The sequence below is a fragment of the Mus pahari genome, chromosome 22 (assembly GCF_900095145.1).
Source record: "Mus pahari chromosome 22, PAHARI_EIJ_v1.1, whole genome shotgun sequence".
NCBI lineage: Eukaryota > Metazoa > Chordata > Mammalia > Rodentia > Muridae > Mus > Mus pahari.
In genome coordinates, this window is record NC_034611.1 from 4,770,914 (window position 1) to 4,797,995 (window position 27,082).

At 41.0% G+C, this 27,082-nt stretch overlaps 1 protein-coding gene across 2 annotated transcripts in view; it reads left to right on the plus strand.

The window, feature by feature from the left end:
* Slco5a1 (solute carrier organic anion transporter family member 5A1) overlaps positions 1 to 27,082 on the plus strand; it is a 113,807-nt gene that overhangs the window by 54,804 nt on the left and 31,921 nt on the right. The window contains exon 5 of one of the 2 annotated variants that reach the window (XM_021222197.2): positions 15,721 to 15,885. The exons of the other annotated variant lie outside the window; for it this stretch is intronic. Coding sequence (XP_021077856.1) covers positions 15,721 to 15,885 — 165 coding nt within the window. The remainder of the gene's footprint in view (positions 1 to 15,720; positions 15,886 to 27,082) is intronic. 2 annotated transcript variants of the gene reach the window in all.

The following is a 27,082-nucleotide window of genomic DNA, read 5'->3' on the forward strand; positions in this document are numbered from 1 at the left end:
CTCAGTGTAGAGGACCCGGGTCTTGAGTTTGACGCTCAGCAGGGCCCCAAAATATGAACCCTGTGACTCCACACCAATGCCCCCCACAGGTGCTTGGTGCTTGCTGGCCAGATAAGGATTGCATTTGGGAGGAAGGGCTATAAATGTCATTTCAGAAATTTGAAAGAATGAGCTCTTCGAGGGACGGTGTGGGGCAGCACGTGCAAGGCGGGGTAGCGACACGGAGTGACAGTCGAGAAGAGGGACAAATAAGAACAAAACAAAATGACAGGTTTAAAAGATATAAAGAGACAGATATAAAGAGGTGCAATGGAACTCACTGCGCTGTGAGCTACTTTTAAAAAAGAAACTCAAGCGAATGGTTTCATCTGTGGAATTTGATAACAGGCTTATATTTTGCAAGTCTTTAAAAGTAGGGATCCCATGGTAGGAGAAGAGAAACTCTCAAGGAATGTCCTCTCTTACCTCAACGCATGTGAGGTGACACAAGCCTGACACTCACATGCACACATCATACAAACTTACATACACGAATAGTGAGAAATAAAAACAGACAGACAAAAATCCTAACAATTCATTTTGAGTGTGTTTTGCAAAAACTATTAGTAGGTGACAGATTAAATAATATAAGAAATGGCCCACCCTGCAGGAAGTTTAAGGGTCGCTGCTTTAGGACACAAAGATACCCATCACTAGATGTAGCATTCGCTGCAATTTCTGGTGTTGGATTTGTTTGTTTGTTTGTTTGTTTTGCGAGACAGGGTTTCTCTGTATAGCCCTGGCTGTCCTGGAGCTCACTTTGTAGACCAGGCTAGCCTCGAACTCAGAAATCTGCCTGCCTCTGCCTCCCCAGTGCGCCACCACGCCCGGCTTGGTGTCGGATTTCTAACAGCATGATTACATTGTGTAAGGAGAGCTCACTCTAGGGACGTAGTACAGGAGCATAGGGCGACCCTGATGGAAGGATGAATGTTCACTAGAGAGGAATACTACTCTTTGGGGACTCTATCCATTGTTCCTGTGCAGCTGTCCTGGCAGAAGGACATTTGTAGAAGGGACTATCATGTTTTTTTCATTTCTATTTATCTTAAAAATAATGAGTTTGGCACACCTTTAATCTTAGGGTGGGGCAGGGGTGGACCAGGGCAGGGAGGTTTCTGTGACTTTGAGGCCAGCTTCGTGGATATAGGGATTCTAAGCCACCCGATCTAGACAGTGAGACCGTGTTTCAAAAAGGAAAGTGATGGTGATGGAGGCAGTAGCAGTAGCAATAAATAATGATAATGAGTTTGTTAAAGTCAGATTAAACAGTGTGAAACCTTAAAACTTAAATGGCTTCTAAGTAGGCCTTCTAATAGCCTTTGGTCTATTGAATAAAAGTTTACCCCCTTTGTTTAAGGAGCCTATGAGTTCATTGTTTTCAGTTTTGCTTCCCGAATTCTTTGAATTAACTTTTATATAAAATATAGAGCATGGTGTTTATCAAATGCTTATGATGAAATGACTCCAGTATTTTGACTATGCACACAGTGAGACAGACGGGTGGGATAAAGTCACTAATATGCCATAGAGTTGTCCCTACAGCCTAAGAAGGATAATAGACTAGAGCATTGCTAAAGACTACTTAATAAAAGCAATTATCAGTACTTGGAAAAAAAGCTGTTTCTTTCCATTTGAGTTGTAGATGTGATCCCCTTCCTCCCAATGACGTTGTGACAATGTGTTCTTTTGTAACTGCTGAAATGACTTCTGATACTATTGTGGCACAAAGGGATTCTCTGGCCTGAGCTCTCCTGTGTAGGCCAGCCCACCATTTTCACAGCTTCATTCTGGACCAGCATGATGACCACATAAACTGATTTCTCCTAGAGATTTATTTCACTTTTAATTATGTATGTGTGCACATATACCCATATAGATATAGGTACCTTTGGAGTCCAGAAGAAGGCTCTGGGTCTCCTGGAGTTCTAGACATGGCTGTGAAATGCTTGATGCTGGCACTGGGAACTCATCTTGGACTTCTACAAGATCAGTATCACTAAGCACTGAGCCATCTCTCCAGCCTCCACAACTGGTTTTACAACTTAATTGAGATGAAGTTGGTATTAAGTAATTTAAAACATACAAATATATTTAGAATCTTAATTTGAGGGAATACAAAATAGACTCAAGGGAAGGGATAAAAGCATGGCTAGAAGTATTTATATTTTATAAATCAGGACTTCAATGTGAAATATATCAACTGAACAGTAGAAGGGGGTATTGATATCAAGTGCTAAAGTCCATACAACTGCTGATGTTCTTTATAAATATGTATTCATTGTATTTTACCTGCATGCTTATCTGCACACCACTTGCATGCCTGCCAACCTGTAGAAGCCAGTAGAGGGCGCCAGATCCCCTGGGATGGAAATAACAGGTTGTTACCTGCCTGCCATGCAGGGTGCTGGGAAACAAACCCAGGTCCTCTACAAGAGCTGAAAGTACCCTTCCCTTTCTCATCCATTTCCCCAGTTCCTGAGGCTTTTTCTAGAAACTTCAGCTGTCCTTTCTTTTCATGAATCTCTGCCATGTCCTCTTTCCAATTCTTCTTGAAACTTCCAGAGCTATGGGTGTGTGTGTGTGTGTGTGTGTGTGTGTTTCTAGTATCATATCAAAATGAGAAGAATCTATTCTGAATTTAAGACTTATTTATGGAATTTTACATGCTGATTCATTAGTTTTCTTATACTGCAAGGAGCTGTGGATGTCTGACCTTTCTGCACAGGTGTGAATCGTTTGGTGTGTGTGTGTGTGTGTGTGTGTGTGTGTGTGTATGTATGTGTGTGTGTATGTGTGTGTGTGTGTGTATGTGTGTGTGTGTGTGTATGTGTGTATGTGTGTGTGTGTGTGTGTGCGTGAATGAGAGGAGTCTGAACATGTTGTGTAGTTGGTTTGTGAAATTAGTTCCCAGTCTGATTTTCTTGCTCATATTTCTAGTAAATTCTCATGTTTACTCTCTTTCTGGATTAAAATGTGTAAACCTCCTAGATGTTAGTTCTTGCAAAATGGATTCTCTAGCTGGTTGTAGATTAGAAGTTCCAGACAAAACATCATGCAGCCTAGGCTGACCTTAAACTCACTATATAAATGAAACTGGCCTTAGAACTCTGATCCTCTTGCCTCAGTCTTTGCATGTTCAGATTATGGGCACATTCCACCACACCCAACCTGATTTACTTGTTAAACAGAAACACTGTTTTAATGGGATATACTGAAAAAAATCTCTTGCTAAAAATGCCTTAAACTATAAATGACATTGGAAGAATGCTTAACTGAAGTATTTAAATCAATTCATTTATCTTGTATGCACCATTGTTCCTTACAGTATTTACTGCAAAGCAGCTGGTGAATGTGACAACTGTAATATCTAATCCAGCTTGGAGAAGGACAAATGAAACCTCTGGGGATGAATTCAGGCTTGGGATGATCATGGAACCGAGGCTGAAGGTCTTGTTTTACAGAATTGTTTAGATTTCATTCTGAGTTAAAAGGGAGTTTGAGTCCCAAGTACTTTTTTCTCTTGTTGTCTGAAGTAGGGTTTCCTCTCATCGTTATTTTTTTTTGTGTGTGTGTATCCGTCAATACCAGCTCTTTTAAAAAGAAAACTGATAGCTCAGCTATTGATTTGTGCTTCCTTAAAAAGAAAATGATTTAGGCTTTACAGAATGGTGCCTTTTTGGTTTGTTTTATTTCTAGACAGGGTCTTGCTGTGTCACCCAAGCGGGCTTTGAACCTCTGAACTTAAGTGACCTCTTGCTAAGCCTCCCATGTACCTGGGACTAGCAAGACATGCCACCACACCTGGTTAGAGGCCTGTCCCTTTAGAAACCCTCTTGCTGAGGCTGGTAGAAGAAAATTCATTGTACTTCCTACTTTTTTGCTTCCCCATGTTGATACAGATGTTGGGAAAATCTGACTCAGGTTTCTAGATTCTTATAAATTATGTAGAATGGGGTTGCTGTAAAACACCACAAAGAAGAAAGTCAAAACTTAAGTGTGCCTGCATTGCCTTTCAACAAGAGATTAACATTGATTCCATCAAAATCTTAACAAAAATAAGCATGTAAAATATTTAAGTGGATCAATGTTCTTGTGGTTTGAGGCCTAGAATTTAAAAACCTTTTCCATTTAACTTAGCATCTTTCTCCATAAAACAAAACAACAAAATAAAAACGGTGGCAGTTGACTTTCCTTTGTGCCTACTTTTAATCTTAATTGTTTCCTTTTATTAATTTAACATGAAATAGAAATTCTTCTAGCTAGGATTTTGACTGTGTTGGTGTGCAATGTTCATAATCATAACCAAATAGTGAAGTGATTTTATAATTGTTGTTGTAGTTGTCATTAAAGGATAAAGTCAGGGTCTGGGGAAACAGCTCAGCCAGTAATGGGCCTGCTGAGTGAGCATGAAGATCTAGCTTTGGACCCCCAGAACCTATAAAATTCTAGTGTCAAAGTTCACTGTAGTGAGTTTGGGATAAAGATGGGGGCAGATAGATCCCATAGAAGGTTTCAGACTTGGTTATAGCTGTTATGAAATGAGTGAGCTGTGTTTTACAGAATTCCCTGGGGGAGAATTGTTGTGAATCACAAGAAGTCTGGGATGCGTCCCAGCCGTGGAATGTCTGCTTGATATGCACAAGGCTCTGGATTTGATCCCCAGTACCACGAAAGAACCATAAAGAGAGGATGGAACTGGCTGAGGGCAGGAGACTGAGCACTTAATGGATACACTGCAGGTCACCTGATCCCTGTAGAGGTCGGGTAGCCAGGAGTCCCAGGTAGAGAGAATCAAGTGTGAAGTGTAGTTGAGTTCGGAAATACTAAATAGGTTTCTGGTGCTTGACACATTGTTGATCATATGCCGTGGACTCCTGGATGGTAAAGCTTGGGAGGGGTGTGTGTGTGTGTGTGTGTGTGTGTGTGTGTGTGTGTGTGTACAAGTGTGCGAGTTGGGTTATATTGTGGAACACCTGGCTGCATGCACCCCAGTCTTTCTTTGAATTCCTCCCTACCAGGGAGCTGCCAAAAGCATTCTGAGAGGGAGATCAGGTAGGGGTTGTTAGGGAGGGGCCCACCGAGAAAGTTGTGGACAAAGCCCAGGTGAAGTTTGCCCATAACAGAAGGAAAAGCCAGCCTGCTCCATGAGCCCTCGCCTCCCCTGCCACCTTTTCACTCAGCTGCCAGAGACATCTGGTAAGTGTAACTCCATTCCCTCACATAGGACTTCCTGGATCTAATTCATGGTTGTATTTCCATCCTGTCTCCTCCTTTCAGTCTCATCTACAAACCATGCTTAACCACATCGGGCTCCTTGCTGATGCAGATATAAGCTGACCCCAGCCCCTTTGCAGCTGCTGATCCTATGCTAAGGATGCTCCTCCCCGCAGCGCCTCAGTTTTCAGCATGAAGCCTTCCTCAACCTACTTAAAAACATCTCCAGTTCCCCTTCTAATGCTTCTGCGCTCCCGTGACCCCCTATCCCCTCCTCAGGTCCCCTCCCACACCCACGATGCACAGTTGTCCCTTGGTGTCTCCAGGAAGACTCAGAGTGCTTCTGTGAAGAGACATAGTGTTTGCACATACGTTTTGACACCCTTTTTTAGACTTTGGGTCATCTCTAAGAGTCTGATTACACTCTTCACAACATAAAAACCACACGAATAGGCTATAAGGTTTTGTTTATGATCGATGACAGGAACAGTTCTCACATGCTCAGGGCAGATACAAATTTTTCTGTTATTTTGCTCTGTGGTTGGTTGAGATCACAGATGCAGAGCCCCTCGTGATTCAGGGCTGACTGTACATCCTTATATCTTTGTTGTCTCCCTGGTGCAGCTTCCACCCTACTCATCACGTACATCGTTGAGTTAACTCCACCAAATGGAGCTCAGTAAATATTTAGTGGATGATTGCTCAACTTAGCACTTATTTTAAGGTCTGAAAACATCCAGACTCATCAAAAATGGATCTCACTCAGGATGGGTCTCATCAAGCCCCTTTGGAAACAGTATCGTGATAAACTTGGGGTGTGTCTTTGTCTTGTTGGTTAAGTCTAACTCCAGTCATGCTGGTGGTGATGGTTGAGCATCAGATATAGAGAGGGAGATGTGCTAGGATGAAGCTCAGATAACAGGCATGGGAATTAGCAGAGCAAAGGATGGAATTGGCTTGGATGTGGTCTTTGCTGAGTGTTGCTAAGAAAGTAAAGCACTAGGATGTCAAGACGACGTTTTGACTCAGCAATGGGGGTTCTACAAACTGCACTGCCTTGGCCCTCCTGTGTGCAAGCTTTGTTGGGCTGCTCTGTAGTTTTATGCTTTGTAACTTTTATTGAAGGCTGTTGTTGGGTTACTAGGACTTGTCCAAGGATGGTTTCCCAATGCCCCTTTCATAAGCCTTCTTGGACACAGTGGTTCTCAAATTTATCCTCCTTTAGCATCACTAGAAAGCTCCAGGATTCCCAGTTCAGGTCATCTGGATGTCAGAATTTTAATAACCATCCAGGTCTCACTAATGTTATGGGTTGAGGAACCACACAAAATACCCATTGCTTTTTATGATACACAATAATGAGAACAGCTTTGTTTTCTACAAAGAAATTAGAGTGTTTCTGATGATGATGATGATGGTGATGGTGTTGGTGACGGCGATGGTGGTGGTTGTGGCGGTGGTGGTGATGATGATGGAGGAGGAGGAGAGCTCTTTACTTTGCTGACCATGAGTCTCATCCTATACCCATGCTTTCCCCTTCCTTGCCCTTCATGTTCTGCTCTGCTTAAGCCCTCTACATTTCTAATTTTTTGTTTCATTTCCTTGATCCTTTCTTTATTTTCTTGTGGCAGACCATCTCTTTTATATTTGGACATCTAGATGATGAGCTAAAAGACAAGTAACAATAGGCCAAGAGTCCCTAGGAATGAGAGAGAGCTCTACATTTTACACCCAGTGCAAACTGGCTGCAGCCAGTTACTCACAGGAGGAGTCTCCATTCAGAAAGATGGATAACAGTGCTCATGAGTGCTGAACCTAAGCAAGCAAGGGCTTGCTTGATTCTTACTGATGCCTTTCAAGGTATGCCATGTCCTGCTGTAGCTGCCAGCAGCCAGGGGTTACTGGGTTCCTGAAAGGTAAGATGGGGTTTGGATGGGAAAATGGTGAGCGAAATGGTGAGCCAAGACAAAGTTCTCTGATCAAGGCCAATGCTTACTATGAGTCTGAGCTTATGGGGGGGGATGGGGTGGGGGGAGAACGGGGATGGGGTGGGGGGAACGGGACCCGCCCCCTACCACCCCCTACCATGGCCGGATCTCGTAGCTTTGTCAGGATAGTGTTAGGAAAACAGGTTCAGCCTCTCAGCAGGTAGTGGCATCTTGGAGGAAACCTCAGATGTGACAGGACAATAGACTTTACCTAGGTTGGAAGACTCCACCCTAGATGAGCTAGCAACTGTGGTAAACCAGGTCTGAGCCAGCCTGCTAAAGCCTGGGGGAGGGCACAGCCTGCTGACTTTTACCCGATGCCTTTCAGGCACGCCATTTCCATTTCTGTCATGAGTCTGTAACTCGGTGGCTCGGAGATTCTGTGGCTAGGCTGGAAGGGTCACTTCCATGTACAGTACTTGCCAAAGATGGAACTAGGAGTTTTCATGAAGAGATGCTCAAGAAAGCTGCTCTATGTGATTTTAGTGTATACAGATACTGAAGGAAGCACCTTGCAGAGCCCTGGGGCAGGGAAAGCAGTGGGCTTGACCAAGAGGGAGAAATAGGAGTGAATCTGGAACCTGGAACAGACCTGTCACTGGAATTTCTTTGGAAAAGTGAAAATTTAAAAAGCTATTGAAAGAATAGAATTGATGGGTTACGTTTACTTTTAGAAAAAAAACGTGACAGAGGACCATTGTTCCGGAAGCTGAATGTTGACCTGAGGAAGCACACGCACAGGCAGGTCATAGGGGAGGAATTTTTTTGCAACTAAAAGAGAGAAAAATAAGAGTGTAAATGTGCCACGGACCAGGCTCAGTGGGCCCTCCTCAATCCGTGTGAATCAGAGTCTCGGATAGATGGGCATAGAGTCGGCGGGAATGGGGTAACAAACAGATAAGACATGAGAGAGTGTGTTGAATCTGAATGTAATGTCCAAATGAAAACCGGACTTTTTTATACAGAAGAAAAAACAAGAAAAGCCAGGTGGACACATCCACTGAGTTACAGTGACACAAATCAAAAGGAATGCATACATCAAAAGATGGTGGTGACCAGGCCTTGTTTACCACTTAGAATGGAGCCGGGTGTAATGCTAATCTATTGTTAAACCCACCACCAGGGGTTCTTAGTAAATACCTGATTATGTTGTTCCTTTGGGCCTAGTGAAGAAACCTGTCCTAGAGGAATTCCCTTCCACTAACTCTTTCATGGTTAACCCACCTATTCACTAGGCCACTGTGTATTCCCTTGTTTCCGTTAGACTCGCTATTGACTAGCCCTGATCTATTCTAGCTCTGTTCTTTGTAATGCCTAATTAGTTTCACTATCTCTACTAGAAGTGAATTTGAATGTTACTGAATAGGTAATGTTCTTGCCAAATTCCAAGCTCACCTTGGGCTTCTAGGATTTTCCTCTAGTGGAGGCTTACCTATGTCAAAATCAATCTTTAAAGGCACTTATAATAAAACAATACTGAAAGAGAGCATACACCAGACTAACGTGGGGACAGGGTTTGAGTATACGGGCTATGGGAATGCCAAGGTTCCAGGAGGCATAGTTTCCTTGAAACTCTTTGCCTCGTGAGTGCTTCCAGGCCTCTCGGCCAATCAAGCAGACTGTTGTGATGTAGTAAGGAATGCTAGCGAATAAATACATTCTAAGGATGTTTTAGTGCCTCTGTAGGCACATTATTAAAAACTACTGCAGCCTCAGCAGGAGCAGGTACACTGAGGGATTTTAGCGTGACATGTGTTCACAGTTCTCTCACAGGGGAAAGATTTCTCACTGAGCGTAAGCTCTCAGTAAGTACTTCCCTTCCCCTTGAAAGGATGGCTGTACCTTTGTCTTTGCTGCAAATGACTGTGATTTGATGCTTGCTGCCTCCTCGCATGTTAGTCTGACATGCTTCAGACCACAGTCTTACTTAATACATTGCATCCATGTGTTGGTGCGTGGTTGGGTTACAACAAGCATGGCAATATCTTCTATCTGCAAGGCTTCAGAGAAGAACCCGCTGTAGTCCTGCCTGCAACAGAACTGCTCAGAACAGTAGTAGGCCTCGTCACACTGGGACTGGTCAGAACCAGCTATGGTCCCACCTGCACTGAGACTGGTCTTTCATTAATAGAGGTCCCTTGTCAATTTTTACAAGAGTGCCCTTATTCCATATCTCGGATTTTCTAAAACTTAGAGAAGAAGCCAACAGATCCATCGCAGCGTATGTCTTCCTTTTGCGAGTGGAGTGCCATTGCTCTCTCTGTCTAGAGGTGTATGGTGGCAGGGCCACTTAAACTGCTATTGGCATCTGCCTGCATGAAGCAAAGGACCTGCCAACACTGTTAACATGTCTTTTTTTTTTTTTTTTTTTTTGGTTTTTCGAGACAGGGTTTCTCTGTATAGTCCTGGCCGTCCTGGAACTCACTTTGTAGACCAGGCTGGCCTCGAACTCAGAAATCCACCTGTCTCTGCCTCCCAAGTGCTGGGATTAAAGGCGTGCGCCACCACCGCCCGGCCTGTTAACATGTCTTTTACACTTCTTTTCTTTTCTAAAAGAACAAAACCAAACCAGGGTCTCATTATATATCCCTGGCTGACTTGGAACTCAACATGTAGACCAGGCTGATCCTGAATTCACAGAGATCCATTCTGACCCCTGAGTGCTGGGATTCGAGGTGTATACCCCAGGCCTGGCCACAGGTGTTTTCTGAGTATTGTTCAGTTTATGTACCATTCTCTTGAGTTTGGGCACTTTACATTACAAGCTTCTTCCAACATGACTTCTATGTAATGTAGGGGGTCGTTTCTTGGTTTTAGTGTGGTGTTTCCTTAACATTGGATTTGACTTGGTGGTAACCACGTTTGTTTATCTGCTAAGGTTGTCTCATCAACCCTGAATTTGATAATTTTTTCTTACTATAAAATGACTAAGCCCCTGATCATTGTCATCATCACTCCACACCTCTGTCTCTTGTTCTTCACAACATCTTTGATTGTATAATGACACTCTACATATGGCACCAAGGAATGAATCTAGAATATATTCTGTAGCATTAAACAATAGATACTGGTTTGTAAATCTATAGATTTAGTAACTTCTTGTCCAATTCACTTATTAAAGCTATGCTTTTGAAATAGTTTTGGATGAACGTAAAGGCTTTGGGAAGGCACACAGAGTCCTGGTGACTTGGTGTCTGGTAATGAGTCTCCAATACTTACCGTTCTTGGAAGCTGCAGACATGCTTGCTGACTCCTCATACTCTCTGGTGCTTTTCCTAAGTGCAAGGACATTGTCCTTTGTGACCACTGGGCAGCCATCGAAACTCAGAAATTTGCAGCCAACTATTTTCATTATCTATATCACAGGCCTGTCGTCCCAGTGATACCCTTAATGTTCAAGGTCCACCACAGGAACACGTATATTTAATTTTGGGGTCTCCCTCCATCTTGTTCAGCTTCTCATCTTCCTGTTCTTCATGATCTTAATCTTTTCTCAAAAGTACAGGCTGTTATCTTTGTAGAATATTGCTAGGTTGGGGTTTGATGTTGTCTTCTGATTTATGCACTTTTAAAGGCTTAGCACAAAAAAAATGTTATGCTAAGTATACTCTAACTGGGCACATATCATTAATTTGCCCACTAATACAGTTGATTAACACTTTGATCCCTTAATAAAGTTGCATTTGCTAGATCTCTCCATGCAAAATTAAGCAGAGAGCAATAAATCAATACATAATTTATTAATGTTTTTGTAAACATTTAATGTTTGAGACTACATAAGATCAGTGAACTCCCATTCTTCATAGCCATCATGCTTTGTGACATCACAATATAAAATCAGCAAACATGGAAATAGTTTCCAGAAGATATCATGGGCTTGGTTTTGTCACAATGTGACCAACAGCTCATCTGTATGTGACTTCATTTCATGTTTGAATATCTGTATGTAACAGCTACTGTTGATTCATTAACTTTGAGGTCATGCCAAATGCCTGTAACTCAGGCCTAGAGTAAGCATCTTTGTTGCACATATTTTCTCCTGAGCTCATTCATCGCAGTCACCTGCAATTAGGGGTACCACAGGCAGCCCCTTGGTGGACTCTTATTTATGCTTTGGAGGTAAAGTCTTGCTGTATAGACAAGATTGGCCCTCAACTAATGGTTCTTGTGTCTGAGCCTCCTTAGTATTGGGATTATAGGTATAAAGTGTTGTGCCTGATACTAGGGATCTTTAAAATAAGCAAGATCACCAAGAGAACACATAATGAGAAAACTCTGACAAACTATTATGACAAAGACCCATCTTTACTGCATCAGAGCTGAACATGTTTTCAACTTCTGCCAGTAAAGGGAGTGTGGATGACTTACCGCCTTCAGAGTGGTTGTATAAGTTCATCAAGTGTTAATTTTAGACTTACAAGTAAATTTTAGCAAAAAAACTAAATCTGCCAGTACAATCCACAAATAACGAGGACGATGTATATTATTTCTGTTGGATTGTCACCAAATTCTTTTAGCATCTATCGAGCTCAGAAGATCCCAGTCCGTTGAAGTAATTTTTCACTGTCAATATTTCCTGATTATATTTTGTGTGTTCTTGTCTCCCAACTCTGAAGTCAGGCATTTCTCCGTTCCTTTTAGTAGAAAATGACTTTTAGAAACCAAGAACTGGGTGATGGGTTGGGCTCATTCCTACTGCAGTATCATTACATCAGTCTTGTTTGCAACAATGTTGCAAATAACATGGACACACTCAAACACATGCACACACCTTATGTGTGTGTGCGCACCTGTTTACAACCTGTCAGCCAATCTATTATATCCTTTATTTATCTGTTATAAATCATCTATCAACCTGTTCTATCTATCTATCTATCTATCTATCTATCTATCTATCTATCTATCTATCTATATCTATCTAATCATCTATCTATCTATATCTATCTATATCTATCTATCTAATCATCTATCTATCTATCATATCTATTTACCCATCCATCTATTACCATCTAATGAATCTCTCATTTCTGTATGTATCTATTCATCTAATTGGTTCATATGAGTACCTTTAGTTCTAATCTAGTACCTATCTTTCTACAATTCTAACTCTTTTTCTCACAGTTAGTGATCTTATTTCCATCATTCTTCAATGTAATTATTAGCTCAGTTTCTAATGATTTAGAATGTAAATTTTTCTAATGTAAAAAATACTCAGTGGTACCAGCCCAAGACATAGCTCTAAATCCTTTGGTTCCTTTAGGGCATTTGGGCAAAACACTCAACCCCAATCAGTGGGTATGGAGAGTGAAAGAAAGTTATTGGAAGTCTAAACTTCGTCAGTTCTTCTTAAGTAACAACCAACTTTATATTTATTTATTTATCCAGTAAATTTTTAATGAGATAAGAGAATATTCATAAATATGCTTATCTTCTTACTATTGAAGCTAAAAGACCATTTTATCAAACCAAATGTCTCTAAAAGACATTTAGATGGAGACATGGCTCAGAGGGTTGCAAGCATATGCAGGTGGAAAGATGGTTCAGTGTGTTCCAAGCACATACAGCTCTTGCCGAGGGCCAGCATTTGGTTCCCAGCCTCTGTGCGAATGCATGCCTACAGCTCCAGCTGCAGCTCTCGATACTGCTGCTCTCCAAGGACACCTGTACTCATGTGCATATACTTACATAAAGTAAGACATACACAATACACACAATGAAAATTAAATGTATCGTAAAATGAAAAGTCAACTTGAGATAATGAATATAACTTAAAGCATTCTTGGGATACAAATGTTATCATGCTGTGCTTTAAACTTCCCTTCATCTAGATGTTTTAGATTCAATATTTGTCTTTTAACATACCAGTTAAACTTAACTAGAATCTTTGAGTGGTGATAATCTTAACTTACCAACTTACAATATGATGTTTAATTTAATGTTTACAGGGAAAACTTATGGAAAGGTTTAGTTGTTTTTCCTTGGTGTGTTTATGTTAAAGGTCAAGTGTGCATGTTAGCTCCCTCTAAAGTCTTAAACCTCATAAACCAGAACATTACATTTAACTACATTTTGAAATGATGTTAGCTAATACTCTCTGTTTCCTAAGTTTTAGATTCTGGTGAGTGGGAGGCTATGAATTATAGTATCAATAAAAGCCGACCAATCCTAATGGAACAACTTTATTATGTTATAATGTAAGAGCTAAGGTATAACAATTACATTCTGCAAAAATGAAAAATACAGAAGTTTATAAGATACAGAATGTTCTTTTATTCCCCTCCCATCCTCCATCAGGGTTCCACAACTTAATCCCTTAGGAATTTGGTATTAATGCATTAAGAAGTCTTTATTTGATCTACAAATGCATCCTTTACTCTTGTTTAATTTTTACTTAAATATGACTATACGCACATATTTATGTGCCTTTCTGTAGTTCACTTTACTTATCTTTGTAATACTTTTTGCAACTCTTTTGTGCTAGCACATACAGCTGTTTCAATTTTAATGACCACTTCATACTCAATTGTATGGCTATACCATAATTTGTTTGAACATTTCTCATTGATGGCTATTTAGCTAGCCCACTTTTTTTTTTCTTTTTTCTTTTTTTTGCTATCTGCCCAGCTCTAATGCTTAAAGGCTTAGAAATAAAAAGGTTTTGTGTCCTTTATTTGGGAACTAAGTGATCAAAGGTAGGGTAGAAACCCAGACATAATATTTGCCACAACAACCATGAGGATATGTGTGACCATGAATCCCTGACCAAGGCCCTGTGGGAGTTGACACTTCTATGACCACTCAGTATTTTGCTGGTACATTCTGACTCCTGCTTAATTTCCTTTTAAATGAAGAAACCAGAAATAATGTAGTGTTACATTACATTATTTGATGATGATTCTTAGCAGTAATAGCCATTCTACACCGAAGAAAGCTGCAAGTTCATTGTCACAGCTGTATTAGTTTAGTTTTCCTTTGCCTTTCACATTTTCTTTTTTCTTTTTTTATTCTTTTTTTTATTATTTTCTTTATTTACATTACAAATGCTATCCCGAAAGTTCCCTATCCCCCCCCCCCCCGCCCCTGCTCCCCTACCCACCCACTCCCACTACTTGGCCCAGGCCTTCCTTCCCTTGTGCTGGGTCTTATAAAGTTTGCAAGACCAAGGGGCCTCTCTTCCCAATGATGGCCGATTAGGCCATCTTCTGCTAGCCCACATTTTAATGTTATAAGTGATGTTGTTTCTGTAGCATAAGTAAACGCGTAGATCTAAGGATGAGGTCCTTCTTGACAGGCTGCCCAGGAGGTGCTGAGCTTCGCCTTCAGGTTCTCTTTCCCTTTAGGACCTCGTGGCCTTTTGGTCTTTAATTTAAAGTCCCTGGGAGTTCCTAACCTGATGTCATCATACTTCACCACTGCTTTAGCTATGAATATTTCCTGTTTCATAAACAAGGCTGAAAGACCGGACGCCCAACATCATCTACCTGTTGCTCTGCTTTTGGGCATCTGCAATGTGGGAGCAAAGACTTTCTAACTCTGAAACGCATCTTGGACTTAGAGATGGCTCAGCTGTTAAGAGTGCTTGCTACTTTTTCTGAGGACCCAAGTTCAGTTCTCTGCTCTCATTTTGGGTGACTCACGACCACCAGTAACTCAGCTCCAGGGGGTCTATTACATATACTTTCTTTCCTGGATTCCTAGAGCAGCCGTATACACCTATGCATACACGGACAGTCTCTCTCTCTCTCTCTCTCTCTCTCTCTCTCTCTCTCTCTCTCTCTCTCTCTCATGCATGCGCACATGTGTGTGTGTGTGTGTGTGTGTGTGTGTGTGTGTAAATAATAAATTGAGTTTTAAAAAAGAAATGTCTCTTTTTAGGAAAGAGGTAGTTGGGTGAATTAGAAACTATAATGTTGGATTAGCTCACACCTACTTTGTATATTAAGGAAACTTTTGGGTCTTAACAAAAAGTGTGTCTTAACTAATGAGAAAAGCGAGTAATTAATTGAAATTTTTAAAAATATAGGTATCATATGCTGTATAATGTTTATGAATTTGTTTGTATCTGGGTATGATTTTAGATGCTATTTTCTTCATTATGTTGGTTTTGAATTAGAAGAACCAGGATGGTTTCAAGTGTCATCAGAAGCGGGGGTAATGATGGCGCACGCCTTTAATCCCAACACTTGGCAGGCAAAGGCAGGTGGATCTCTTGAGTTTGAGGCTATCCTGGTCTACAGAGTATATTCCTGGACAGCCAAGGCTACACAGAGAAACCATGTCTCAAACCACCCCATCTCCACAAAAGCCAAAACAAACCAAAACCAAAGGCAGTCATCAGAGCTTCCTGTTGTTACTCTCTTGCTGAGAAGGTTGCCCAAGGACTATTTTCAGTTCATTAAAAGCAAAGAACCTCAGTTTTCTTTTGTTTTCCATCCCTTGTTTGTAACACTCATGTATTACTTCCTTCATTTTGTAGACCTACCAAGAGCAGCTGTCAGGATCTTAAGCAACATGACATTCCTTTTTGTGAGTCTGTCATACACAGCTGAGAGTGCCATTGTCACCGCTTTCATTACCTTCATCCCCAAGTTCATCGAGTCACAGTTTGGTATCCCAGCTTCCAATGCCAGCATCTACACTGGTAAGGCACTGCCGCTAGGGCTGCTTATAAGCATGGCCATTGTGTCCATAGGTCGGAATGGAGGGTCTCGGTCACATTCAAGTACTCACACATGCGCTGCTGTTCCCTGCTGCCCCAGAGCTTGTGATGGAATGTGCTTTCTTTGATTCTGATTATATTCGTGTGATAGATTCATTATCTGTGTTTTGAAATGGGAGAATATTGGATATTTATGGGTTTTGTGGATCTTGATTAAACAGAATAAAATAAGTGGTGAGGTTTAAATTTAGATTTGTATTAATCTTCTTGTGGACTAGCATGGATCTTAATGTGTTAAGTGATTTAAAATTCAGATCAGTTCCATGGTTTCAGGGTTTTCCATTCCTGAATAGATTTCATTTGAGTCACTGAAGATGCATGACATTTAAAAAGATGCATTGTGAACTTTATTTCAGTTGTTCTATGTCCAGTCAAGCTGACTTTTTAGAAGTCTTTGATATGTGTACTTACAGGACTTAATACTCAAACCTTATTGGATAGTAAATATAATACTTAGTCGTGTGGGAAACCGGATTCTCAGTTTTGGGAGAATTACAATGTTGTGTAATATCATGAATACTCCCTTAGTGGTAATAGAAACGGCCAATGACTCTGTACACAGAGACTTAATTTATCAATAGCAGACAATTAAATATTTTTAAATAATAGTAAGTTTAAATCAGTAGTAATTTTTTTACACAGTTTGGTTTCCTATTCCTACATTTAAACCTAACATGCTTGAATTATCTAAAAATAAACAGAAAAAAGATTCTATAAGAAGAGAAGGTGGTCTGAAATATCTGCTTCATCTTGTATTTGTAAAGCCATCCAAATTGGTCATGTGTGCATGGTTATAAACTGTTTAATAGGTAGTATATGGCTGCAGACTGCTATAACTTGTGAGTTAAAATACATTTTGCTCTTCTTGCTTTCCAAAATGCTTTCCTTTTTGATGTGACATCCCTAGATCATGTTTCAGTGTGGCTAACAGAAAATCAAAGGCCCCTGTTGTAATTCTTACACTGGCCTTTGTTGAACAGTGATTTGTGGACAGGGAAACCAAGAGCTTTTGGGATTGGATTCAAAGCTGAAGAATACTTGCACAAAGACTAAGTTTCAGTATAAAAAGGTGTGAACGGGAAGAAGGTGCATGGCCAAGAGAGTCTGGTGCCTGCTATGTTAGGCAGAGTGCTGCAGGGTTGGTCACCCCAGCTCTCCACCTTCAGTCACCCTGTCAACATGCTCTGTAAGACTCCCAAGGGAGACTCAGGAGGCGTTTGTCTCCGGGGTTGTTTGACTACAAAACGCAACCTTTTCTTTACTCATTATGATAGAATATCATTGTTATTTTCATTTTTATTTTTTGTGTGTGACACTGTCTCACTATTTCATCCCACGTATTTTGAAACTGATCTCACTGCACAGCTTGGGATGGCCTGGAACTCGTGAACCTACTGCCTCGGCCTCTATGTGCAGAGGTTATGTCTATGTGAACCACCACAGCTCACAGAAACTTGTCTTTCTGTTTTTTCTTTGGTAAAATGTGGGGATACAGTTATGCGTGTCTCGATTTCAGACATACTAGAAAGTACAGAGCTGTCTGGGTCATCCCTCAGTCTTCCTGTGTACAGTGTTCATTCCAGGGCACTTTGCAGTTTGCAGTTGTTTGCAGTTTGCAGCTGAACAGAATTGAATGTGTAGAGAAGAGCTAGATGATTCTTTGAGGTAAAATGGAGGAAAACTTTTACAGTGTGAAGTGGAGGGTTGGGTCCCTATCAGCAGGGTAGAGACACTTATCTACACAAGGCTAGCTCACAGAGGCTGTTTATTCCTCCATGGCAAAACTCCGGGATGAGGGAAGCCACATAACTAAGTGCAGTTCCATTATGGTCACAGCCCACATCAGTGTCCATCCTTTGTCTTCTGTTTTAAAATGACAGCTTGTGCGTGTCACAGAGTTCACAATCTCCTGTGTTTCCCAGTGGCATTGGAAGAGAAGGTACTTTCTCTTGGTCATTGTCATTTGATTCATAGACAAGAATTCAAGAAAAATTCAGGTTGGCTAAGAGCAAAAGAGGTTTATTAAGTCACAGTGAGATTAAAAGCAGAGGTTTTTGTAAAGCTCTTCTTGGGCTTTTGCCTTGCCATGAATCATTTCCTTCTTAGCCTCTGAACACAGATTTTAATTTTTTAAAACACTTTGAGGGTTCCTTGTTGTTGTTTTTGCTCTCTGAAGCCCTTCCTATAAATGCAAAGTGAAATGGAAAACAATGAATTTTTTTCTGAAAAAAAAAAATTTTTTTTACAATAGTGTTAATTTCTTTCTTTTTCTTTTCTTTTTTTTTTTTTTTTGAGATTTATTTGCTTATTATATATACAGTGTTCTGCCTGCATGTATGCCTACAGGCCAGAAGAAGGCACCAGATTACGTTATAGATGTTTATGTGGTTGGCGGGAATTGAATTCGGGACCTCTGGAAGAGCAGCCCAGTACTCTAAACCGCTGAGCCACCTCCCTAGCCATAGTGTTAATTTCTTAACTGACAAATTTTTCAAATTTAAATTACCCTTTCCTGGTTATTGATTGACTGGACCCAGGGCATCATGTATGCTGGAATGCCCTCCACCACTGAGCTATATACCAGACTAATCTTTTATTTTTGAAAAATTATTTTGACAACTATCTCAACCCGACTACCTCAATGCCTGTGATTTCACAATGAAACCAAAGTGACCAGAAGTTCAAGGTCAGCTTGGGACATATGAGACCTTATCCCAAAATCATGAGGTTTGCCTATCTAATTTGAGGTTATGGATAGTTAATTATTTCATTTCTTTGATATCCATAATGATTAATACTGTCAACTCAAAGGATCTAGAGTCAGGTAGGATAAACCTCGGGACATGCTTATGAGAGGATCTCTAGATTAACTGTGGAAGGAGAGCCCACATTACCTTGGGTAACACCATTCTTTGGTCTGGGATCCTGGACCAACTAAATGAGACAGTAAGCCACTCATGAGCGTTCATCTCTTTGCTGGTAGAAATAACATAACCAGAAGCCTCAAACGCCTGCCACGGTGACTCACCATGGTGAACTGCACCCTCAAATTGTGAGCCAGAACAACTTCTTCTTACATTGATATCATCAGTTATTTCATCATAGTAATGACACAATACAGTATTTATTATATATAATATACATTGTTAATAACTGCATTAACTAACACAGTATTATATTGTATAAATATATATACAGTGTTAACTAACACAGTATTATAGTGTATATAATATATACAGTGTTAAGTAATAATGACTGTATTAACTAATATAGTATTACATTGTAGTGTCTTTCCTCAATAGGGAAAAATCACTTTCCTTAATGAACTTAACAGTTACTTTGTCCAAGTGTGTGCTGACATACACATGTGCACATGTATGCAGCAGGTCTGACACTCGCATGTACACATGTATGCAGGAGATCTGACAACCACATGTGCACATGTATGCAGCAGGTCTGACACCCACATGTGCACATGTATGCAGCAGGTCTGACACCCACATGTGCACATGTATGCAGCAGGTCTGACATGCACATGTACACATGTATGCAGGTCTGACACCCACATGTGCACATGTATGCAGCAGGTCTGACACCGGCATGTGCACATGTATGCAGCAGGTCTGACGTGCACATGTACACATGTATGCAGGTCTGACACCCTCATGTGTACATGTATGCAGCAGGTCTGACACCCGCATGTGCATATGTATGCAGCAGGTCTGACACTCGCATGTGCACATGTATGCAGCAGGTCTGACACTCACATATGCACATGTATGCAGCAGGTCTGACACCCACATGTGCACATGTATGTAGCAGGTTGAGTGCCAACTCTCAGTGCAATAAACAAGGAAAGCCAGAAGAAGCGTCGGGACTCCTAGTTATTCGGATTCTGAAGGCTCTTACTGTGGACACACAACACACCATGTCTTGATTTCGCTTGAATTAATCCTGCTTTGTTTGGTTCTGTCTGAGATATTGAGAGCTTATTTGTTTCCAGCTTTCAGAGAGGACATTCTTTGTAATGTTTTAAACTGCAAAACTCTTGTCTGATTTAAAAATAAAAGTCATACAGCAAAGGCCCCCCAGAGAAGCTTTGAGCCACTGTGGTTCCCTCCCGTCCTTTCCTCCTTCAGAAGCCATGTGCGCTGCTTTATCCTTCTTTGGTTTCTGTTTGACATCATAGATTTACCTACATGTAAATTATTAATAAATATGCATATACTATGATATATGATAATTTTATTATTTTATGTTTTTGAGATTATAATTCATTATTTTCCCTTTCCTTCCTCCAAAGGTTTCCCTCCTTGCTCTCTTTCAAACTCATAGCCTCTATGTATATATGAAAAAACTATTCTGTAGGATTATATAATATTCCTAAATATAAACTGATCATTCTGAATAATGGCACTCCTATGTATGTTCGTAAGCCTGACCATTTGGTGTTGGATGACCAGCTGGTGTGCTCTTCCCTGGGAAAGGCTATTTCTCCCACTCTCAGCATTCCTTCATAACCTGCACTATCCCTTAGCTGTATAGGATTGAGACCTCATGAGCTTGCCCTCCCTGTCCACTGTGACATTCCTATTGGTGTCGTGCTTGTAAGCTCAGGCCTAGGCAGCTGTGTTGGCAAGACTTTATGGGTGCAGCTTCTGATGTTACTAGAAGATACAATCTCAGCTCTAAGTCCCTGGTCTTTTGGCTTTTAGGGTCTATTCGCCTCTTCTGCAATGTTGCCTGAAGCCTAGGAACTGTTTTGTAGGTGTTTCTGTGGGACTGGGCTCCACAACTCTGCATTTTGATTGGTTGTGGTCTCCATCTATTGTAAAGAGGAGTTTCCTTGGTGAGGGGTGAAGACTACACTTATCTGGGATTATAAGAACAAATATTTAGAATGTGGTTAGGAATGTAGATGTAGGTTCTCCTCCAAGACCCATCACTTCTTTAGCTCTGGGTAGTGGATTAGGTTTCCAGAATCAGGAATAGTTTTTCCTCTTGTGGTGTAAATCTAATTAGAGAGTTATTGGTTACTTCCAGAGCATGCATGCCACTATTGTACCCTTAGGATTGTACCATACTGGTCATTATCATGGTTCACAGGGGTCATAGCTGGGCAGGACTGCTGGTTGCTTTCCTCCTTTGAAAGCTTGAACATACATCATTTGATACTTAAGTTAGCATTCGGAGCGGTGGGCTTCAGGATGGCATTTTCATGCATTCTTCATTTTACTTCATTCTTATCCGCCCTGCCCCCACTCTTTTTTTCCATTTTTCTGTCCCCCTCTTGTTAAACCCCCAAATGTCTTCCCCTTCTGCTTCTATGTGTTTCCTCTTCCATTCCCTTTGGGTCTCTTTCTGTCTTCTCATGGTCCCCTTTCTACTTTCACCAAACATCCACAGAAGATTAGAGAAAAAGAGGCGGTAGAGGATAGAGTGAAATATCCTAGGTATAGGCAAGTCACTAAAGAAGCAGGTGCTCATTCAAGCATTGATGGCATCCAGTGCTGGCCTTACAGGACTAAAGACAAATTGTTCTCACTTCTGGCTCATTCCGTCGTCTCTCATTCAGAAGTGATTTCTGTTAACACATAAAGATCATGTCCAAGGCTAACGAATACACTGGCTCTTAAGAGTAGACAAGAAATGCTTGTTACAGACAGGAAGTACTTTACTTTTTACATAAATAATAAAGCATGATAAGCCATTATTAGAAAGTGAAGCAATGCCCTTTTGTAACCTGAACCATTGCAGGTGGACCACAGGAAAATCATTTTGCTGGCAGCTCAGTTTCTGCTCAGGCTGGTTTTTTCCATCAGCCGGAGCAAAGCACAGAAGTCCGTAGCTACGTTACTTACCAGATTCTTCAAGTCATTGTACTGAAAGTCCTGTCTTAACTCTATTTGCAGAAAGATGATGTAATTTGTTTGTGTGTTGACTTAAGTGACTTTTAGAAACATTATAGGTATAAATTTCTCTTGTAGGATACTTAGTATAATTTGTTTTATTTAAAGCAGTAGTAACATCTTTTTTAAAATTATGTAAAATATACACTATATAAATATCAAATTCTTTAGGAGATTAAAAAAAAGTAGAATGGATACTGTTACGGCATGAATTGTCTTAATGAGGCAGCTTCTCCTTATGTAGGCCTGGCTGACCTGAGACTTGCTGTGGACCATCACTGAAACAATGATATGAACACATCTAACCTTTATATCACAGCACTTGTTTTTCCATAAGTACCTTACGTGGCTGAAAATAATAGTTTGTACATTTTAAAAGGAATTTTGAGCTATAGGTGGAAAATTAGTCTAAAATCCTTTCATTGTTTAGATAAATGGAACTTAGAAGAATTGATTGTACATCAAGTTTCTTTGATAAAAATATTTTTCTTTCTCTAGTAAAATCAAATACATATTTCTACAGAAAACAATAGCTTGAAATGCTTGGAAAATATCATCAATATAATTAACCAAATGTTATGATTTATACCTGTGGTTATGGAAGGCCTAACCCCCTGTGATGCAGAAAACATACTGGATTTCGAATCTCAACCCTGGGAAGCCAGGGTTTGAGCCAGGTGTGAGTCAGGTGCCTGTAATCTTAGCTCCTGGGAAGCTGAGGCAGGAGGCTCCCAAGCTCCAGGCCAGTTTAAGATGCACAGACAGATCCCAGATCTGGCACCTTCCCTTTCCAGTTAGAATTAGAACACTTGAGAGTTTATGTGTGGCATTATCCAGCTGTTGACTGATGTCACTTTTTGTTTTATGCTCTGTAAACTGAGCACATTGGCTAGATGGTCCTGAGTTAGGATCATAGGTTTGTTTGCTTGCTTATTTTTGAGCATTAGAAAAGGGTAGGGGAGGGGAGGGGAGGGGAGGGAAAGAGATGCTTGTGGACGTTGTACATCGTGGTGCGCACTAGGCTCCGCACCACGATGTACAACGTCCACAAGCAGAGGGTGAGGTGAGGAGAGGAGGCTATTAGCTGAGAAATTGCAGATGGTTCTGACGCTTCCTGTCCAGTGGCTACTCCCTGTAAGTCTGACTAAGTTATTAATGCCGGCAGCCTATGTTCTCACAGGGTTGTTGTTCTTTATGGATACATGCTCCGACCATGGCATTTCTAGAGTCCATTTTTTTCCCGAATCAGCTTTGTTATTAGAAACCTTAGAGTAAAGCTGTCATTATCTGGTGCAATTATGCATGGCAAGCAAACCTGCATCTTGGAATGAGCAGTGCAGTGAGTACCCATCGGGTCTGACTGTTAATATTATAATATTCCTAGAAATAAGCACATATATGAATCATTGTGGTCTTAGATTAAGAAATGTGGGCCATGGGGAAAAGCAAAGAAATTGCATATTATTAGTGTTAAAACTTTTGTATCAAAGGACACCATCAAGACAAGGGAAAATATTTTTGAAACATGTATCAGCGGTGTCTACAATAGTTCAAAACTTCCAGAAAGATAAGCCAACTTTAAGACCTGAGGAGAAGCTATGAATAGACATTTGTCCAGAGAAGGTACAAGTGGCCAAAATAAGTCCAGGGAAAGACAACGGACCCAGTTAGTCACCAGAGAAATGCAGATCAAAGCCACAATGATCTACAGACCCTAAACCATACCTACATGTTTGGCCACATCAAATATTACCTTTTAAAACTGTTGGTACAAAAGTGGAAGAATGGAGTGAAATCCTTATGCACTGTTGGTCGGAACATCTGGAGCCCTCTGGAGAATAGTTTCATGCATCTTCAAGCACATGACCTGGAAACTCCTTTTCTAGGCCTGTTTCCAAAGAAATGAAACTTATGACCACATTAAACAAGATAAATGCATGAACTCTCACAACAGTGTTACTCATAATATCCCCAGTGTGGACATAGCCTTAGAGTTCATCACATAATGCATGAAAAAAGAGCAAGGCATGACTAGAGTACAGTGTAGTTGGGCCCTAAGGAGGGAGAGATGAAGAGCAAAGCCTTGAAAACCTGCCCAGTGGCCCTGTGCTCAAGTCCCAGCATCCTCCAAAGTGGCGCTGTGTGGTTCATAGGCAAATTCTGTAGTGTGTGACTTACAGCTCAGTGAAGTTGTCAATTTTTGTTTTTTAAACGAGGAGTTGTGGAGATGGCTTGGCATTTAACAGCACTGGTTGTTCTTCCAGAGGATCCACGTTTATTTCCCAGCACCCGTATGGTGGCTCATAACTGCTTGTAACTCCAGTTCCAGGGGATTTGATGCCCCTTGCTGATCTTGACCAGCAGCAGATGTACACTTGACCACTGGCGCATGTGCAATAATAACTCCTCCCTACTGTTTCCGGGAGCCAGGGGATAAAGGGATGTAAACAAGCAAAAATTCATACACATAAAATAAGAGATAATAAAAAATGAAGGAAAAATTAAAATGCATTCAAATTAGTGATTGGACTTTAGCCCAAAATGACAACTCTGGTCTCCCATGTGGACCTGATGGAATAAATACAATAGGTGTGTCAACTTTTTAAAAACTCTACCCCCCTGCCCTTGGTGAACAGAGTTTTAAGACTCTGTTCCTCCCGACAGGGGTGGTGGTGGTGGTGGTGGTGGTGGTGGTGGAAGGCCTCGTCAGGTTTCTAGCTGAGCTCCTGGTGGGCGGGGACATGATCAGTTTTCTGGAAGGGAAGGCTCTGAAAGCTACAGAACTCGGACAACAATGAACAGAGAACAGCTGAAAACTGCTGACAGAAAGTAGATCTTGCCTGAAGGCCTTCTCAGAGGGCTTTGCATTTGGCACAGACCCAAACCTGTACCATGAACAGGAACTGAGCGTGGTAACCTAATGCTTGCAACTTATTTTTGATAACTGAAGACATTAATGAGCTCCTGTTACGGTCCTGTGAAATTTCCTCTACAAAAGGCACAGGTAACCCCCCTCCCCCGTGATTATTTGCTTAATGTGCTTTCCTTCCTGTTTCCCAGAACCAGGAGATGAAGGAGATTTTTAAGTATTTTCCCATTGCAAGTGATGTTGCTTTCTGGCTTTATTACATCGATGCAGAAAGCTGTTCTAGGTGTGTAAGGTATAAAAGCTGAAACCATATTTATTCTGTTTGATTTTGGGGGCCCTGTGACAACACAGCCAGGCGTGCCCATTCATGTGTGACTTCATCTGATTCCTCAGAGACCCACGATGAAGACTGGGTCTCTTCTCCCTGAATGTTCCTTTGTGTCACCTCTCCTCTGGTGTCTAAGTCTTTGAATCCCTGAGACTGGGCTTCTCATATTTCTCTCCTACTGTACAGGCCTCACTATATTAGCATGGCTGAAATGTGTGATGGTGAATGAGCTCTATCGGGCCTATGAGGATTAACTGATGAGCTACATACAGGAATCCTCAGCCCAAAGGCTGTGTGGAGCTAAGATCCTGAGAGCCCTTTAAATCATTCCAACAAGGCCATGCTACTAATCTACTGCCTTAAGTCCCCAAGAAAGTTCCTAAGGGAAGCTTGAACTGTGCACTACATACACTTACACACACACACACACACACACACACACACACACACACACACACACACACATGCACACACTTAAACACACATGTAAGTAAATACACTCTCACACATACACTTAAATGCACTCACATGTACATAAACACACACACTTATACACACTCACATGTACATAAACACACACATACACATTCACACGTACATAAACATTCACACACACTTATACACATTCACATGTACATAAACACACTCACACATACTTATACACACTCACATGTACATAAACACACACACAGAGCCCTTCTTTGTCTAAAATTGAATGAGGTTTGAAGCCATATTATGGAATATGATGGATGGAAAGAAATATGTTGTTCTCTGTCTTAAAATAGCCACAGAATTCTAAGTGAAAGATTCCATCGAGTAATTCAGATGCCACATACAGCTACTTAATTACCTCTGAAAAATTTCCACAACAGTGAGGATGAGACATTACAAAATGCAAGAGATGTGGGTCTCTTACGATGCTATTATTTGTAGACTGATGTGCAGTTCGGGAGAAGGTGAACTTACTCTGCCCTTTATTCTTGGATCATTTTAATATTTGCCAGCATTGAGGTGTGGATTTTGTAAACAATATCTTTGGTTCTCCTCTGATGGTAATGGATACCTATTCTCTAAAAGAAGATGTTTGCAAGAGATGGTAGAAACCTTAAAATTTAATTTATCCCAGGCAAGAGGAAGGGTTTTATTTTGTATTATAAAATTAGTAGCACAGGCTTTTATAAAGTTAAGTAAATCTTAGTTGACTTGCCTACTCTACCACACCACAGTGTGGTATGGAGAAAATACTCTGCTCCTTCCCATCCGAGAGACCATGAGTAATGGCGTACTTGCTATATTGGCTACTTTTCTGTTGCTGTGTTAAAATGCTACAAGCAAAGCAGCTTAAAGAAGAGAGAGTTTATTTTGGCTTATCATTCCAAAGGAATGAGAGTCCACAGCATCAGAGAGTAAACATGGCAACAAGCCAAGGTTATGCGGCAGGGGCATGAGGGAGAGAGGGCACACTGGGGATGGTGTGAGGTTATAAACTCTCAGTGCTCACCCTCAGTGACACACTTCCTCTAACAATGCTGCTCCTCCTAAACCCGCTAAACAGCATCACCAACCAGAGATCAAGCGCTCAAATGCCTGAGACCACACAGATGCCTGTGGAGTTGAGCACTCTTTGGTATATATTGATGCATTCCCCACACATGCTGTGGAGTTGAGCATTCTTTGGTATATATTGATGCATTCCCCACACATGCTATGGAGTTGAGCATTCTTTGGTATATATTGATGCATTCCCCACACATGCTTTGGAGTTGAGCATTCTTTGGTATATATTGATGCATTCCCCACACATGCTATGGAGTTGAGCATTCTTTGGTATATATTGATGCATTCCCCACACATGCTGTGGTACCCTGAGTTCTAGGTATCATGACCCCTGGGGAGTGCTAGGATCAGGAGCTTAGGGACCACAGAACTGTCTCCTTGAGGGCTAGACAAGAGATGGTATTGGCAGAGGGTAAACCTGGGGCACTGTGGGATAGGGTGTTGGCTCTTTGGTAT